At 35.6% G+C, this 17,672-nt stretch overlaps 1 protein-coding gene across 2 annotated transcripts in view; it reads right to left on the bottom strand.

The window, feature by feature from the left end:
- SRBD1 (S1 RNA binding domain 1) overlaps window positions 1-17,672 on the bottom strand; it is a 127,804-nt gene that overhangs the window by 56,246 nt on the left and 53,886 nt on the right. For both annotated transcript variants that reach the window (XM_068676668.1, XM_068676667.1), the window contains exon 16: window positions 9,711-9,802. In XM_068676668.1, the coding sequence (XP_068532769.1) occupies window positions 9,711-9,802 (92 nt within the window). The remainder of the gene's footprint in view (window positions 1-9,710; window positions 9,803-17,672) is intronic.

The following is a 17,672-nucleotide window of genomic DNA, read 5'->3' as shown; positions in this document are numbered from 1 at the left end:
CATGAACTTGCAAACATCCTTAATTATCTGACTACTCCTGTCTTAAACGATCAAATCTCTCAATTCCAAACTGAAAAATTTAGAATTAAGACTATTTTCCTCACACATCCATGTTGTGCATTTAAATTTGGTGTTTTTTCTTTTTTTTTTTTACTAATATTTTCTACAATAAGGAATATCATTTTTCACAGGGATTAAAAAGGAGAGAGTTTCCACTCTGGAAGACTGGTAAATTTTCAGTCAAATTTTTTTTCAGACTGCAGACTGTCCGTTCTTGACAGCGAGGGGGGAAAAACAACATAACAGCTTCCAACTGTTTCTCTAGAGGGTGTGTGTGTATATACATGTATATATAATATATATACACACACACGGGCAGTATCAGCTGCCATCCCTAAATACAGAATTAGTGCTAACTTCTTAATTAGGCTACCTGCCTCCCCTCAGTAGTGGAATAGATGTAAACCAATTGTTACAGCCAAAGCCAGATGTACACACTATTTAAGGTGCAGGAACAGCTAAAAATCTTGTCACAGATTGTCACTAGGCCATAAAAATATATTATAAATAGTTTCAAGTACTGTGCCTGCTTCGGGGGCAGCTTGCCAATTTTTATGGTTAAGACAACCATATATTACAATCTTCTCTTTTTGTAGTGCTATGTTCCAGAGCCATACCATAAAGTGAAAACTTAATGGCTATAGATAAGGAAACTATGAAAATGCGCCAGAAATGACTATGAAGTGGGTGTGAGAAGAAAAATAAATAAATAGATGAATGAATAGATAGATATTTAGTTACAGTGGTATTCTAATGTTGCTTGCCACTACAAGAGGCAACTAATTTTTGGCCAGAAGTCCCAAGTTTTACGATGATGGCATCTCTTTAAACACACACATAAATGGGTCTTAATATAAGGATAAAAACATCCCCATCACAAACCATGTCAATGTAGCTATCTTACAAATGGGAAAATTGTTCTGTATTTTGAAACAATATGAAGATGTGAAGGCAGTGGGTAGTTTTACAATTATTATCCTTTTAAAGAAATAAATATTTGGCAACCACAAGCTACAAGGTTATTGTAGTTCAACCTCAATTTTGTCATAAATAAGAACATTCTGTATTTTTATTATAAAACCTCAGTATTTTGTTCTTGAGAGAAAATATAGCTGAGACATGCTAGGAGAACATCCAAGTTCTTCCACCTCCATTTTTAAATTAACCTTTGCACCTTGTAAGTCTGAGTTGAAACAGCAAATGGCAATTAAACAAGAATAATGTATTAACGTAATCAAAGACTAACTCATAAATGCATATGTAATTACTCTGAATATATCATATGAGGGTAGATATGGGAACATTACAACTTATTTAAATCCTTTTATAAAGCTTATTATTGTGCTCAAGATCAATTACTCTCCATAAGTATCTGCAATAATGTTTACTCAGTGATCGATTGTTCAGGTTTCCTGAGTCCTGGAAGCTTTCTATCCTGTTGACCTGAATTTCACCCTCCTTGCAAAGGATACAGTGAAACGTACAGTAGTCTTTTCATTAAGCATTCTTTCTCAGTAGGTCAGGAATTGTGACACAGTTTTGAATCCTCATATATCTTCTTGGTGGGTTTAAAGTATGCAATTTATTTTAAGCAACTGCTCAACAGCTGCATTTCATCCAAAATTCTTCTGTGGCAAGTGAGCAGGTTTTTGTTTTAAAAAGGTTACATTTTAGTTTACTTTTAACTCCATAAAACTGATAATCTGTTATTTGCTTAAGATTAATGAAATAATGAATGACAATGTTCTATTTACTTACTACAAAAATCTTTAAACGAGACTGCTTGAATACAAAAAGTAACTAAGAAATACATCTGAAGATGAAATCCTCAACAAGTGAATATTACAGTACAAATTCCTAAAGTCAATATTTTTCTTAGAAACACTATCAAAAGCCACTTTCCTCTGTTGTAAGTATTAATAGTTACGGTATCACAAGACAATAGTGTTTTTGTTTGTTTTTTTTGTTTTGTTTTTTAGTTCAACCTTATATGGGAGGTATATAACTACTTAATTGGAGTCTATGTAATTTTTCCACCCTACAAATGGGTTAGTCATACAGAATGGTATAAATTCAGAAAACTCCTTCCCCATCTGCGCAGCTTAAAAGGTAGAAATCGTCGGTACACTTTTCTCCTTCAGATCACTGTTCCCAATTTTAATTGCATCACCATGGCATTGATTACTATGACTACTAAAAGTGAAAATTACTTAAAGTTCTGTACTTGCAAGAGTTATTCACTTATGTCAGCAACCTTTCACAAGTGACCAGAATGTTCTTTCCTATGCCTGTAAGTAAGAGCATCAGCTTTGGTGAATTGCACTGCTATATTAAAAGCAAAACAAAAACCTCCTCCAATTAAAGAGCAGCCTTGTACTCGTCATTCCTCCGGCTCAAGGCTTCAAAGAAGCAAAGCCTTTTAACAAAAATACATAGACACACGCATGCATAGTTACATCCCTAGCAAGGGAAATAAACCATTTTCTAATCTAACTCTTTTATGCTAATAGCAACTGCCTTTACCAGAGCCAGGCCTAATGCGCTGCTTTGGGAGATTGCTTTTAGGCAGAACTAGTGGTGCATTTTCAGACTGTTCAGAAATGCAGCAAATTATGCTCTGTAAATAAAAGACAAAGTCCATCTGCTGAACTCAGACCCATCTGGGATATGAGAAATAGGTTCATGAGAAGAAGGCAAAGTGAATATCACATCTTTCCACAAATTATGCAAAGATTACACATCACGTGCAAACATTAACACATCTACAGAGAATGATGCTCAGTTAAAAGCTACACACACACACCCCTCTTAGCTTAGCAGAAATACTGATCCAAAACAACCAAATAGAGGAGTTTTCACCAACCTCAAAATAACCTCCTGTTTTAATTCTGTAACAAGACAGAAGCCTTGTGGAATCTCAGTGGATCTTGGTCTTGCAGATAAGAGATCAAACTCCTCCTGTCCACAACTATATTCTACTGCTTCAGAGGCAATACAGCACAGATTACCAGGATGCTGATGACTATATATCAGCTCTCATGCATGCCATCAAGTTTGCATGAATTGGAAAAATGCTAGATTCTTGTCTAGAATAACAAGAAAGTAAAAACCAGCAATCATCTCTAACAACTGTGCAACAAACCATTCACCACTGGCACCACTGTCCCACTGTTCTCCATTAATTCAAATCCATTTCTCTATTTCTCAAAAACCTGATGCAGATACTCGTGTTCATGCACAACTATAAGAGGCCCCATCATTTGCAAACTATCTGCAGTTATGGAATGTTTTTTAAAAATTATTCAGATTTACTATAACTTCTGTTTAAACAGTACAACCCAGTCTACTTTAAGCTTTAGACCAGCTTCTGCTCATTCTGCACATTGGTAGGAACTGGGTCCTACAGGGAGAGAAGCAACAAGCCCTCCTGACCTTTTAGTGCTGTTCACCACCCATTTTGTTTCTAACCATTGCATCTCTTCCCTTCCAACAGTAAAATTAAACTCATTCTTAAATGCTACAGAATAAAGCTGATGAAATACAGAAATTGAAATAATAAATTGAAATGCAATTTCAATTTATTCACCTGTAACTGCACACAACCCAACTACACAGGTAAGATTTTGTAGCAGATGCGAAATGTTTTCAATGTACAAAAAATTTGAGTTTACTTTTCTTTCTTTTATGTCTTTCTGAAAACTTGTGGAGCTTGCACCAATCCTCTGTGATTAGCTATAGAAGGAAGCTTCCACTTAGAAAGTAGCGCGAATGGTTTAACCGTAGGACTTCTGTCCAATAAAGTTTTTGAAAAATGACCTTCTTTCCTGAGTAGCCAAGGGGGAATAGTGCTCTTTTAAGAATATGAAGAAATTAGCTCAAGTAGACATCAAGGCACTATGTCCCACACATCTAATCATCAAATTGTTTTACTTTCCTTAAGATAAAGTCAAAAGAAATTATATTTTTTCTGATCTTTACCTTCTATCTGCTGGCCAGTATGACAGCTCTGAACTGTATGTCTCTATCTTTAACAGCACCCAAGGGAATAAAGCCCTGTAGCATGACAGTCTCTAAGTCCTAACAAGCCCCAAAAGCCTATAAGGCTTTCTTTTGCAAGGAAAAGTGCAAGTGGTTTGCTGAACTTTGAGTGTACAATAATCCAATGCGTTCTGCCCTGTGGAGAGAAGACAAGCAGATGGGATTTGACAATGCTAAAGCAAGCTGTGCTGTGTGACCTTTTGCTCTCCCAGACTCTTTATTCTCAGAAATCATCCTTTAGAAACAAAACAGTTTCTATACTGGATCATACCTGTGCGTGCTGCATGACACAGATTCTTGCCCTGTTAGCACTTCAAGTCTTTTCAAAAAGTAATCTTAAGGAGCATTTTACCTACATTCATTATTTTGCTAACTGGGTGACACAGCTATGTGGTTGGGGAAAAATGGGCATTTCTTGGATTTGCTGCATTAGTTGAAGTATGTTATTCTTGTTTCACCATCTGAGAACAGAAGGGCAGTTTAAAAACCAAATTCATTTGATCACATTCAAGTACAGAAGTAAATCGGAGGCTTAGCATGAGATCTGTTCTAATAAGTGATAATACTTAAGTGATATCTGAAAAGACGTAGCTCTCTTTACCAGCACATCCCACGTTTAAAGAATTCTAACATTCAAGTTTACCTGCATGATTTTTATGAACCTGTGCAATGAAGTGTGTTAATTTATTTTGCTTTTTAAATAGTGAAAAAAGAGACTGCTAGAGCAGTCATGTAAAAGTGAAAGGTAATTCATCGATTTAACAAAGTGAATTAATTCCTCATTTAATATTACTGACAATATATCCAGACCAGAGCCAAAATTCCAGCATAACTACTGCCTTATAGCAATTCTCCACTATCAGGCCACCATTTGCCAGAACTCAGCAGTAGTTTCCTGTTTCTTAGAAGTTTTTAAGCAATGCTCATTTCATCACAGTATCTGCTTCAAAAAGTGGAGGTGGGCATTCCACCAGGTTGGCTGCTTTTCATATTACACAGACAGCAGAAGAAAATAAAAATCCTGATTGAAGCACATGCCAAACAAATGGTGCATCTGTTATCTGCCTTATACTAAAAATAACAACAAAACACTATCTAACCACACCTTAAGAAATTTTCAAGCCTCTAGGAAGTAAATAAATTCTGTATTTCTGCATGTCAACCCTTCAGCACTGAGAAAGGTCTTAAATGTTTATGCTTCCTACAGACTTCACCTGTCTCTCCACAATCTTTGCATTGGTTTAGCCAACCTTGTTCACTCAACAAGCTTCTGCAGCAGCATTTGAGAAGCGTTACAGGGAAAAAAAAAAAAAAAATCAAAAAGCAAGGGGATGTCTACCAACAGCCTGCTGCACAGACTCGTTTTATTTCTTGTTCTAGAAGCCTCATTTTCATTAGCAATATAGGATCTGCACACCAAAATAAACCCTTGAGCAAAAAACTATATAGGAGAGGATAGAGGTAAAACAATCAAGGTATCAACTTCTGGTAGATGCACATTCTACAGTTCACAGGCCCAATAACAACTGAAAACGGGCTGACACCAGTTCTCATGGAGTCCATCTGTTTGAGTCAAGAGCGCTTGCCACCACTGAGTTTATTCTTTTCTTTCACTCATGAAAAGAATACTGCATCAAGACAGTCTTCTCAAACACTGATGATGAAAGAAAGGTAATGGCAAGGAGAATTACTGCTATACTTGAAGGCAAAGTAACTATTCATTCAGCATGGTGTTACAGCTACATCAAAGGAAAACTTGCATCCAGATCCACCAAAAAAAGGCACAGGCAAATCTCAACCAGATATGCCTGGAATAACCCAGAGATTATGTATAAATCTAATTACATGTAAGTCACAATAAATAACTCCTACTTGAAGTTGCCATAAAAGTTAACCAGAGCTCAAATATGCAAAGTATCACACAGATGGCAGCTCAGAATAAAACAATGACAACAAAAACATATCAAGACAGCCAGGTAAGTATGAATTTGACTGCTTTTAAAAAAGTAAGCCAAAATTAAATATTTGACTCCTTCTTTAAGAAGATGGGAAGAGGACACAGTGGAACAGAAAGAATTGCAGTCACCCACCCAGCCCCTCAGTTCCCTCACTGCCGTTCCACTAATCCTTAAGAGAGGTAGTCACAAAGCCTCAAGAAGACACACATTAATAAGTTTCACAAAGATGATCATCATTTACAACTTGCTAACCACTCTTGTTAAGGTGCAAATTCTCCCTGACAAAAAATCCCACTCTGAATCAGCCTATTCTGAGGCTTCGGGGAAGGAGAATACAAGGAAGCCTTTCATTCCCTTCTCTCTCAAGCTGCAACTCTCTACTGCAAGGTTCATCCAAAAACCCCAGTGACTTGTTCTTTAGGCAGGACTCTCCTAATCTGCTGCAGCTGAACTACCTCAGCCTATCAAGTAGGAAATCCTTTTATTGCTCTGGCCTATAAGCCTCTTATCTCCCAATTCTGTGAGGCTGAGAAATAGCTGTTCTGCTCATTAATCCTACAATGACTGTCAAAAGGGGATATATACCATCTCACTCTACTCAAACACAAATAACTAGATTTCATCAAGTTCTTCACTATCTACTTAGTCAAATCTCACTCTACAAGATTTTATAGGAATTGAAATAGCAGTAGAGAAGCTTCTGCACTTTCATGAAATATACATACTTGGTGCTACAAATTTTTTTGTGAACTTGGATTAATATAAAGTATTGACAATAGAGCTGATACTAAGGCCAGAAAGAGGAAACGTACCCATCTCTGGAGGTCAATTCTAAAACCATACAAACCCTACCCCACTGCCTGCAACACAGATAAAAGCAAATAGCTTATGAAATGAGCATTTTGTTTATCAACTAAGCACAATAGTTGTTACAAGTGCTGTATGGATGAGTATGAAGAGTTTCTGCTACAGTTTATGTATATCTAATTAGTTTATCTGTCTTAATTATTATGGAGGTCATGGATGACATGGGTTTAAAGACAGCTCAAAGAGAATAAAAATAACCAGTTGAGTTCTTGGCTTAATTAAAATACCAATTAGCACTCCCACAAAATGCTTGTTTTCCCTCCTATACACTTAGGCAAAAAAGAAATTACTACAATAATATGTACATTTATTTATTTAAGATTGGGATTGATGTCTTCTATGCTAAACAGCATTGTAAATATGACAGATTTCACTAGAAGTAAAAGTTATTAAATTATACATATTGCACGACATTTTATGTTCATGTACCTGGATGGACAGACACAAGCTTACCTGTGTAATTAAAAAACAAACAAAAAAAAAACCTTCCATAGTTTGTGTAGAGAAATGTTAAAGTGGCAAACTGTGTTAAGATCACAGATATCTCACATCAGTTGTACCTTTTATTTTAACTATAAATGTCACACTTCATCATGCAGCTGTCAGCTTCTTTTAATGTGCTAAATGCTATCATGTAAGCACAGAACTTGACATGATGTAACACAACAATTAAAATAAAAAACAAGTCAGCTTTGACACCATGTCATTTTTCCATTTGCTGCAAATTAAAAGAAAGGGAAATCAAAAGTACAAAAGTAAAAGCTATTTAAGAAAAAAGTTTACAAAGAAAAAAAACAGCAGTTACTATTTCCCTCTCATGTTATGTCACTTTGTTATGTTCAGCCTAAAAAAAAAGTGTCCACAGCTTTAGTGCAGCTAATTACAAATTGACACCAAAAGACATCAAGAAAAATGTCTGAAGTCTAAAACTTCTCAAAAGATTCTGTTGTAATAAATACACTTCTCATTGTCAGTTCCATGAAAGCTGACATCCACAAAACTAAGCAATTATTTTTCACTTTCTATCCTACCCTTTTTTCAGTTTCTAACCACTGAGGTACTGCTGCAGCATGTTAAAAGAGCTGACGCTTTTCAAACCAGATGCAACAGCTTTTAAGTGATGCCTGACGCAACTCCTGGTAATAATAGAGAAATGATGAACTCCAGATAATTAATACCGAAATTGGTTATGTACTACAAATTTGATTTACCATATTTTCATGCACAGTGCTAAATAAAAGTGCCTGAATGTTTCAGCAACTAACTTCTTAAAAAAGGGAAATGCACATCTGGAAAAGTAAATTGTTGTTAATAAGATTTTTCCTGTTTTAATATTTCTCTGTTCTTTTACCTCAAACTCTAAAACCACATTTAATATATCCGCAGCAAAAAAAAACACACTTGGGCCCAAGGGAAAGTTAGTGGCATCTGTCACAAACACAGAAATGTCACAGGCCTAATGCTTGCTCAGGTCATACCATGACACAAGCAAAATCTCTTTGGCCCGGGGAAGAAATGATGACAGCAGAGCCAGTTCGCAGACAGGAAGGAATGAGTCAAGCAGAAAGAGGTTAGAGGCCTGTCCTGGGAAGGGCTAATGCAGACATTTGAAAAAATTTCCTGTAAAACCATTCTCTTAAAACATTGTATTAACACAAATCCCTTTTTCCCCTTTATGGAAATAAGAGGAAAGAGGAACATGGAAAATCCTGGGAAGTTTTACCCCCAAATACCACATAACTTCAGAACTTATTTCTGCTGACCTATTTTGATGTACTCCTAAGAATTTTCAGGCCAGTAGCCTGCTAAAGTAAGATTAAGAACATTGTCATTTTGAGATTTATGTAAGAACACTACTGCACTTTTAAGCCTGCTTTATTTATTTATTTATTTTTGAGTATGACAGCAAATTGCAGGAAAAAAAAAAAAAGAAATGAAAAAGCTGGTGTTGATAAAAACAAAGTCCAAAAGACACACAAGTAAAAATATAGAAGTGAAGTAATACAGAACAACCTCAGACCTGCTTTTAAAAAGACATCTCCCAATAAACCAACTCCATGAGTAGTCTGGACACCAGTGAAGTTGCTAAGAATTTGATCTTTGTAGAGCACCCTTTAACTAAAAACTGAAAATTATTAACACTGACTACACTTGTATATTTCTAAAAATTTAGGTTGCATTATACTCAAATAACATTTATGCTGAACTGTATATATACGTGTATATATATATATATACACACACATACCGTACAACTAAATAGTATTTCTAGAGGACCTCTACGTGAAAACTTCAAAAAGTGATCACAATGAAGGCAAAAAAAACCTGACATCATCATACTTCAGAATGAATACAACTTTGAATTCTCTCTTCTATTCTTACAGTTTACCTAGCCCTTCAAATGTTTAAGTGCTATCACAGATATTTGTATACATACAAGTGAAAAAGAAGAGAGGAAAAGTCTTGTTTCTGTGGGCACAGACATATCCAACTGTGAAAGTTCATAAAATTTATTGGTTATATTTAATCCCCCTAAATTCTACCATACCATCCTGGTACAAAAATAAGTCCACGTGGTCCATTACATTACAGGCCTTGGTAAAAGATGATGTCATTGATTTGCACACCTAGGACTTCAGATGTGCAGAATTCAAGTTCAGAAACAAAGGAGACAAACTCTTCATTTTCTTCTAATACATATATTTGATTATGTATACTTAATATTGTAAACAGTCTGAGAACGGAGTTCCAGGTTGAAATGGTGATAAAATGCAACAGACATCATACCTGCACTTCTAAGGTTAGGGTCTAGGTCTGGCATTTCCTTTGATGCTTCTGGGCTCACACTGTAGATAGATGCTCCTGCTTCACTGACAATGCTGCAAAATAAAATGGCAAGTAATCAAAAAATACACAACTGAAAATAACACACTTGGAAGATTTATCAGTGTCTTAATTAAATATTTGGATTTGTTTTTTAAAGCTTCATGTTTTTTTAAAAATTTAAATTAACCGGATACTTATAAAAGAAAGCTAGTACAAAGGGGAAGATCTCCATTTAAGACAAAATTCCCATCCCTGACCTGCAACATTCACTTTTTCAACTCTACCTCTTTTATAAATATACACTGTATGTGATATCAACCTCTGTAGTATTCTTATCACAGAGAAAATACACACGAGAAACAAGTGTTACTAGAAGCCAATAGACAAACAAGCTTCCAAAAAATAAACAAGAGAAAAAAATACATATTTCATTAAAATCAGCCAGATTCTGAAGTTTAATGTCAATTAAACTACTGAATGAATGCAAGTCATGCGTGCTCACATCTTTGTCCAAAGCTATCTGCCTACAATACTCAGGAAAAAAAACCTACCTCTATACAGACTGAGCCGCAGAACTGCAGCTCGCTCTTCAGCAAGCATTTAATACTGTCTTCTCCCCGCTCTCACCGCCATCCCCAAAGAAAAACACAGACTCGATGTCCTCAGTAATTTAAACTACAGTTTGTGTATCTACACCACCTCAAACCCATTCAGTAATGATAAACTCACCCATTCAAATCACAGCTTATAATTAAAAAATCCTCAAGTGCTCTACTTCCACTCAAGAGAAAACTGCAATCAAATATTTGCAGTCTAAGTTTATTTGCAGCTGTGAAATTTTGACACCAGTGAATCAACAGCATATTTCTTCATATAACTTCAACAGAACTTGAATTTCACAGCAATAATTAAGACATGGTACACGTCTGTGCTGGAGAGGAACACTATCAGTTTCAGAGCTATTTTACTTTTTTTTTTTTTTATATATATATATATATATATATATATATTATTCCACTTATAATAACCTTATCTTCACTGTAACAGGGGAAACCATAGCCCTCAATAAACAGACCTTTCAATAAAATCTTATCTGTGCTTTATATTGTTTTTAAATGAGACTATAAATTTTGCTTTTAAGAACAGTTAGGTCAATTTTAGGAATAAAGAAACTGATACTTAGAAGCCCATCCCTGTAGGAAAGCTGGAGAATAGCTCGGAGATGAAGCACATTCCTATTCAATGCCACAGGAGTGTTAACATTAAAAAAGGTAAAATGCAAAGATATTAAAGGTATGAATTTCTTACTGTTATTGTAAAACTATTATTATTTGCCATTTTAACAAAAATTGGATTTTTTGCTGTATACATGTCAGATTTTATAGTTATTTGAATTTCAAAAAATAATAATAATAATTCAGGGTTACAAACAGCCTGAATCTTTCAATAAACACAGAGAATAAACCCTTGTTCTCTTCAGCATTCCCGTAACTTCAGAACCATTCAAACAACTGGTTTAACAGAACAGAAAATCACTCAGACCAGTTGGTCAGCAGGCAGAATGAGGCAAATGGAAGCGAGACTGTTTACATGATCTTTTAAAAAGATTCAGTGTTACGGGCACTCCTTCGACAGAAACACGGTCCCCCAGCAGACAGTAACTGACAGTCACCAGCAAAGCTGATCGCAAGACAGGGTCATATCACGAAAACGCAACTGCTGAAAAATGAAGATGTTGACAGAAGCCTCAAACTGATTTTCCTGATGAACTGGTAGCTTGAAGAACAATGCAAAAGACTGTATTTCTTAACCTGTTCACACATTATAAAGGCAGCATCTGGCAAGCTCTCCCTTTCTTCATAAAAGAGAAATTGCTTCCAAAAAACCCACACACATTAGCACATACTACTAACAGCTTTAACTAACTTCTCTTCAATCTCTTTATTCCAACAGGTCCATAAGCTAACTTCTCATGCAACTTATAAATTTAGTTTAGTTTCTGTTGACATCGCATTTTTATTTAAAAAAATCACATTCAACGTTTTGCACCTTTTTTTTTTCTTTTTTAAAGTACCATACTATAAGTTGCATTACTACACGCAACATTTCTTGATCCCACTCACTGCCTTGAAAAGTAAATAATAATAATAATAATAATAATAAAAAAACACCAAACAAAGTACATAAAGGAGACTTGGATGCAAACTTTAAGACACTTGATGTTTTATTGATTCTCATTAATGCTGACGATTTTCAGAACTGAGGAATGCAGCTATACTAGGATTCTACAGTAGGAAAAGGAAATAATTGTGCCAAATTTTAAAATAGGTAGCACAAGAACTCCTTGCTGGAATAAGTAAATAAAATTCAGGATGGGAAAGAAACAGTTGAAAAGAGCACATTTCCTTTTCTCAAGTGCAAGAAAATTTATTCACCGGCTGCGGGGGTGGGGGGAAAGGCAAGGGGAAAGCCAAGTAAAAATGTATCTCAAGCAGGAAAACAAAATATAAAAAGCACTTTCAGAAGAGCATACGCTGGCTACTTGACAGCTACTCGGAGATGGTTTTGTATACGCACGCAGTTATTCCACAAACTATTTGGTGTAGCAGACTTGAAAAAGAAAGGGGAAGAGTTTCTGCTCGCTGAGCCCCATACCGCTGCCCCTACGACGGTGAAACCCAGACGTTAAATACATTTAAGTCATTACCCAGAGCAAATGTGTAGGGCCCTAACTCCAAAGAAACCATTCTCTGGTTTGTTCAACCATACTCAACTAAGATTTTACAGACCTATTAGTGGCTGTCGTGTGGTTTTATTCAGTTTGTTTTTAGCTACAGCGAGGTGGTTACTAATGCAACGCTGGCACATGCAATGCTCTAACATTTAGCTCAGTCACAATGCTACGATTACAAGCAAAATAGGTTTGTTTTTTTTTTCTTCACAGCTTTTCTGGATTTTCTTTTTTGACTGGTCAAGAAAGCACCACTTCGGTTCAGAGACAATTGTAATTGTTGTTGTTGTTGTTTTCTTTTAATTCTAATACTCTCTTTTAAAAAACAGGACGCCAGGTAGGACAATTTACACTAATTTAATGTCATAAAGTGCTCTGCTCTCAAAGAATAAGCATTTTTAATGTCAGAGCACAGTGAACCAAAACCAAACCTCCTCAAACCAGTGGGCTATACAAATTTACTCTAAACTTCTGTGGTCCACACAGTTCTTAATTTACTTTTTTTTTTTTTAATAAAAAAGTACACAATTTGACAAGAGTTAAATAAGGTCCTTAGAATCCTCATAAACATTGGTAAACTGTATCTAAAACAGGTAGTAAATAATTACCTAAAAACTTACAAATATATAACTAGATTTTTTTTCCATTTTAATTTTTCAAGCCAAATAATGTATTAAAAAGCCTTCCTACTCTTCCCTGAGTAAAAGTAAGAAAATATATATTTCTAAACATTTCTTTGGGAAAGATTCTTGTAGGGACCAAAATAATAGCAGTTTAAAAATTTTGGTGATGTTGTTATTTTGCTATTGTAAGTCAGTATGCAGTAGAAAAATAAGCAAGCAATTGTGATAGTCTACACTTACAATACATGAGCATACAAGTTTCATAAAGTGCCCTCTGAATTAGCAAAAAAAAAAAAAAAGAAAAAAAAGCAGGAAAAGATTCTTTTCTATAATCTAATCTTTTCAAAGTGCCTGAAAGGAAGCTGCTACACAATATTTCAATTTACTGTTATTGACTGTACAAATAGGCTTGCTGTATAGAAAGTAAATTTTCTCTTATTGACTGCGATAGTCTTTTATTTTTAAGACCTTTGAAGCATCATTAAACCAACATTAAATGTATTCCACTAGCACCACCTGGTGGTGTCTCAGCTTTATGCTGGAAACCATGCTAGCTGTATTCTAGAGGCTTGAAGTAGCTTTTTAACTGTAACAAGGTATTTTCGTACTTATCTTAAACAAGCACTGTATATTTGATACGGAGAGCTGTTCAAAACATTGAGATTTCCAATCCCTTAATTTTTACAGAAAAAAAAATCTTCCTTGTGAAAAAAAAAAATCCAATACCTACTTCTTTTTTTTTTTAATTCAAAGCTACCATGTACCTACAAAAACAGAACAAAGATAACATTTAAAAAGTCCGAGTTATTCAAGTTGTTCAGATGTTGCAATTTCACGTACATGCATAAAATGGCACTTTTTTTTCTTAAGAATCTTTTGAACTCTCAGATATTAAGTTTTTGCTGAAAACCTTTTCAAAACTATATGTAAAAATCTAACGTATGTATAAGGAATTAAATGTCAGGCCAGAGGTTTCTACAGTTAAAGATGAATACAGCTGTCTGACATCTTCATAAGCTTTACCAATATTTCAGACTATTTTATTACATTGAAGTCACTTCCCCACAATCAAATGCAATACCAAATTAATGACCAGCAGACTGAAAAGCAACTTCATACAAATTGACATGATTTACAGTCTCCAAAACACTGATTTACAATTAAAAGCTTTTAAAATGACATTTTAAGTAATGAGAACAGCACAAAGAAGTGACCAATGTCACTGTTTGGAAGAAAGTCATGGTCATTCTAAAAGCAAAGGCTATGCTCATCTCCAAATGGGGCCAGATTTTCCCATTTGGTTATAAAAATATAATTTGCAACAAAATACAGCTTTCCTCAGTCATAATTTAATGGTTAACTAATCTAATCCAAGGTGTTTTGTGTGTGTGTGTGTGTGTGTTTTGGTTTGGTTTGGTTTTGATTTTAAATCAGCTTAACTAATAAATTTAATCTTCATAACCCTGTGGCAACAGAAGTTGGAGACTCCAGTTGAGGGCAGAAATACAGAAGGCTCAAAAGATTATTTAGTGCTTCTTATTCAAATAATCGGTTTAAGAATTACACAGGACAGGAAGAAATAAAATAACCAAAACACTTGCTAGAAAAGTGTAGTACATTTAGAAGCTGGCTTAGAATGCTACAAGTTTTAATTAGGTTCATAGATTAAAAGCAAACTGAGGAGACCCAGGGAAGACTTAAGTAAAGGTTCAAAAGACAATCGGGCAGTTTCATCAATGAAAAATCCATTGGGTCTTGCTAAAAACACAAGTCACAAGTAGCTCCAGAAGAGTTTTGAAGTAAAAATGGTTGAGATCTATGAAAGTGCTGGAGATACAACATATCTACGTCTGTCCTTACACTTCCCCCTGTGTACCCATTCCTGGCTACTGATCAAAACCACCCAGGGGAGGTCAAAGAAACGCTTCCAATGAAACACCAATCCCCTTACTTGCCCTTCAACTTGTGGATCACTTGTTCTTCTCAGGCTGAAGAGGACACTTGGCCGTGGGACAGCCCTTCCAGCAGTCCCTTCACCACCACCAGCAGTGAGCTGCAGGTTTCTTGCCATCCCACACATTGCTGCCTGTTTTGGACACAACGGCACAGTTCCCTGACTGGGAGCTGCAGTCCAAAGCCAGCTGAGCAAGATGCTGTCACTTACTCAGCACCTCACCACAGGAACAACAGGACAACAGACTTGACAGACCCTGGAACTGACACAGCACAGTTGTTTTTTTTTTCTTCCCACCTCCTCTTATGAGGAACATATGTCATGAAAATGAAAGATAAAAAGGTTCTGGTATACACTCAATAATGTATTCTAAGAGTAAGAAGCCCCAAAAGATTTTAAGAAGCTTGTCATTCTGACAGATGAAATTAAACTCAAAATCTGGTCCTTCCCCCATGCCCAGTGATGTTAAGGAAGGATGTAAAGGAAGATGTTAGGATCATGAAAAAACATTATACTAGAACACAATCATTATTTAACAGAATCAAGTCAAGAAACCGACAATTCATCTGTGCTTTTAAATTACCTGAAGATTTATCTTTGAATTTTAACAACATGTAAAACTCAGGAGATATTCCTGTATTAAATATAATTCATAATGACAAAATATACTGTTGGATAGGAAAGGGATTTTTCTCTAATTTCCATTACTTAATGCAAAACTTTCAGTCACTATGCAGCACACAAATTTGGTTTATATGGAAGATCATCCTTCAAAATCAGGCACTCAAGACAAGAGGTGCTATGGTCTTCTTTTGGAAAACAGAACAGAAAAGCTCAGAGTGACTGCCAATCAATCAGACCTGGGGAGGGAGTAGAAGACAAGTTTTAAAGAACAGGTCCCATTCAGGAGCTCCCAAGCACACAAGAAGCTATGCACACAAGGTGCCTTCAGACAGCCCATCAAATTATAAGCAGTGATACAGATGGCGCGTTGTTTCTCAGCCACATTCTGCAAATCCCCATAGAAAATATTTGGTGAAACTGCTTACAAGTGTTTTGAATTAACAACCAAGTCTGTAAATGTTTCTACCATTGGTGAAAGATTCAGTCAGTATTTTGCAAAATTTACCAGAAATTACAGTATGCAAAGAAGAAAGTAACCTCATCCTGACCAACTCACAATGTACTTTTTAGAGTAAAAGTGATTAAGTTGTTTCAAATCAGAACTGCCACGCAGCAAATTCAAACACAGAACAACATCTTGCAGTCAGAAACACTATTTTTGAAAGAGTGTGCTGACCTACTGCTGGGGCAACAAGCAGCTGATAAAGCAGCTTCTTGAAATGCCAGAATTTCAAGGCAACCATTAATGCAATTAGGTAAACTTAACCTATTTCTTTCCTGTTCAGTCACAAACAGTATTTAGCACCAAAGCAGCTTGATGGCTTTTTTGGTAGGCAGCACAAATCTTCAGAGCCTACTGAACAGAACAGAATGAGGATGTTTTGTACCAGTAGTGTTCAGCAAGGTCATTTAATCAGGTTGTACCATTGCTTCCAAACATTAGAAGTTAGATGTCTCCTAAAATAACACTAAATCTAAGAAGGTTTATGACTTTCCATTTTTCCAGTATGCTTACACTGAACTAAACTTCACTACATAATTGAAATGCATGCTAAAACATAAGGATAATACGTAAAAATAAATAATACTAAAATTATTTAATAAGTCTGGTATTCTAACATCAGATAAAATGCAAGAATTCCCCAATGTGTCTGTTTTATGTGAAATGAAAAGGAATACAAGAATCAAAGCCAGTTTAAGTATGCAGTTTGGCTGCAGACCTGCAGCTAGATCTCTGAGAACAAGTGAAATGTATGACAAATATTTGAAAATTAGGAAATATATTCAGAAATGCAGTTACTGAAATCACTGCCTACAAGTATTACCCACTTCCTTGCACACTGGGAAATGTTAGGACTATTGAACCCCATTTTAGACCTCCACTGCTTGGGAGTAGAAAAGAGGACAGTGAGTCAATTTCATATTCTAAGAACATTTTACATCTACTCAGACACAAAAGGACATTTCAAACATAAGAACTACACTGAGCCACATAACTTGATTGCCTCCTTGTGAGGCACTAAATAGGTTTCAAAATATGGGGGAAGCAATTGTGGCATGGGAGTTAAAGGTTTCTCCTTTAAAAAAGTTAATACTTTGAAAAATGGAGTCCAGTTAGTTCTATTACCTTCCTGATTATCCTAGATGAAACATTTCACTGATTAGAATCAGAAGAGTTCAAAAATTTCTCATTTCAGCTCCTCAGCTACCGTCATTCCTTTCCCCAAAACCCAGTGGTGTGAAATTTCCTGACAGTACAACAGTACAATTCCTATGCTTTACCACTGGAATGAAATAGGTTTCAGAACTACTGCAAGATGTAACAATGAGTTACCATGCTTTCATTTTTTCCATACTAGCTGTAACTCTGTGAGCCCCTATATCAAACAAAAACTACTTACCGTACTAAACTAATAAAACTAACTGTATAGCTACGGCCTGCAACCCTTTATTCATTTGTCTATGAACCATGCCCTCAGCACATCCCTGTG

The sequence above is a fragment of the Anas acuta genome, chromosome 3 (assembly GCF_963932015.1).
Source record: "Anas acuta chromosome 3, bAnaAcu1.1, whole genome shotgun sequence".
In the NCBI taxonomy this organism is placed as follows: Eukaryota; Metazoa; Chordata; class Aves; order Anseriformes; family Anatidae; genus Anas; species Anas acuta.
The sequence above is the reverse complement of the archived record's forward strand: the minus strand, read 5'-3'. Positions and strand labels throughout refer to the sequence as shown.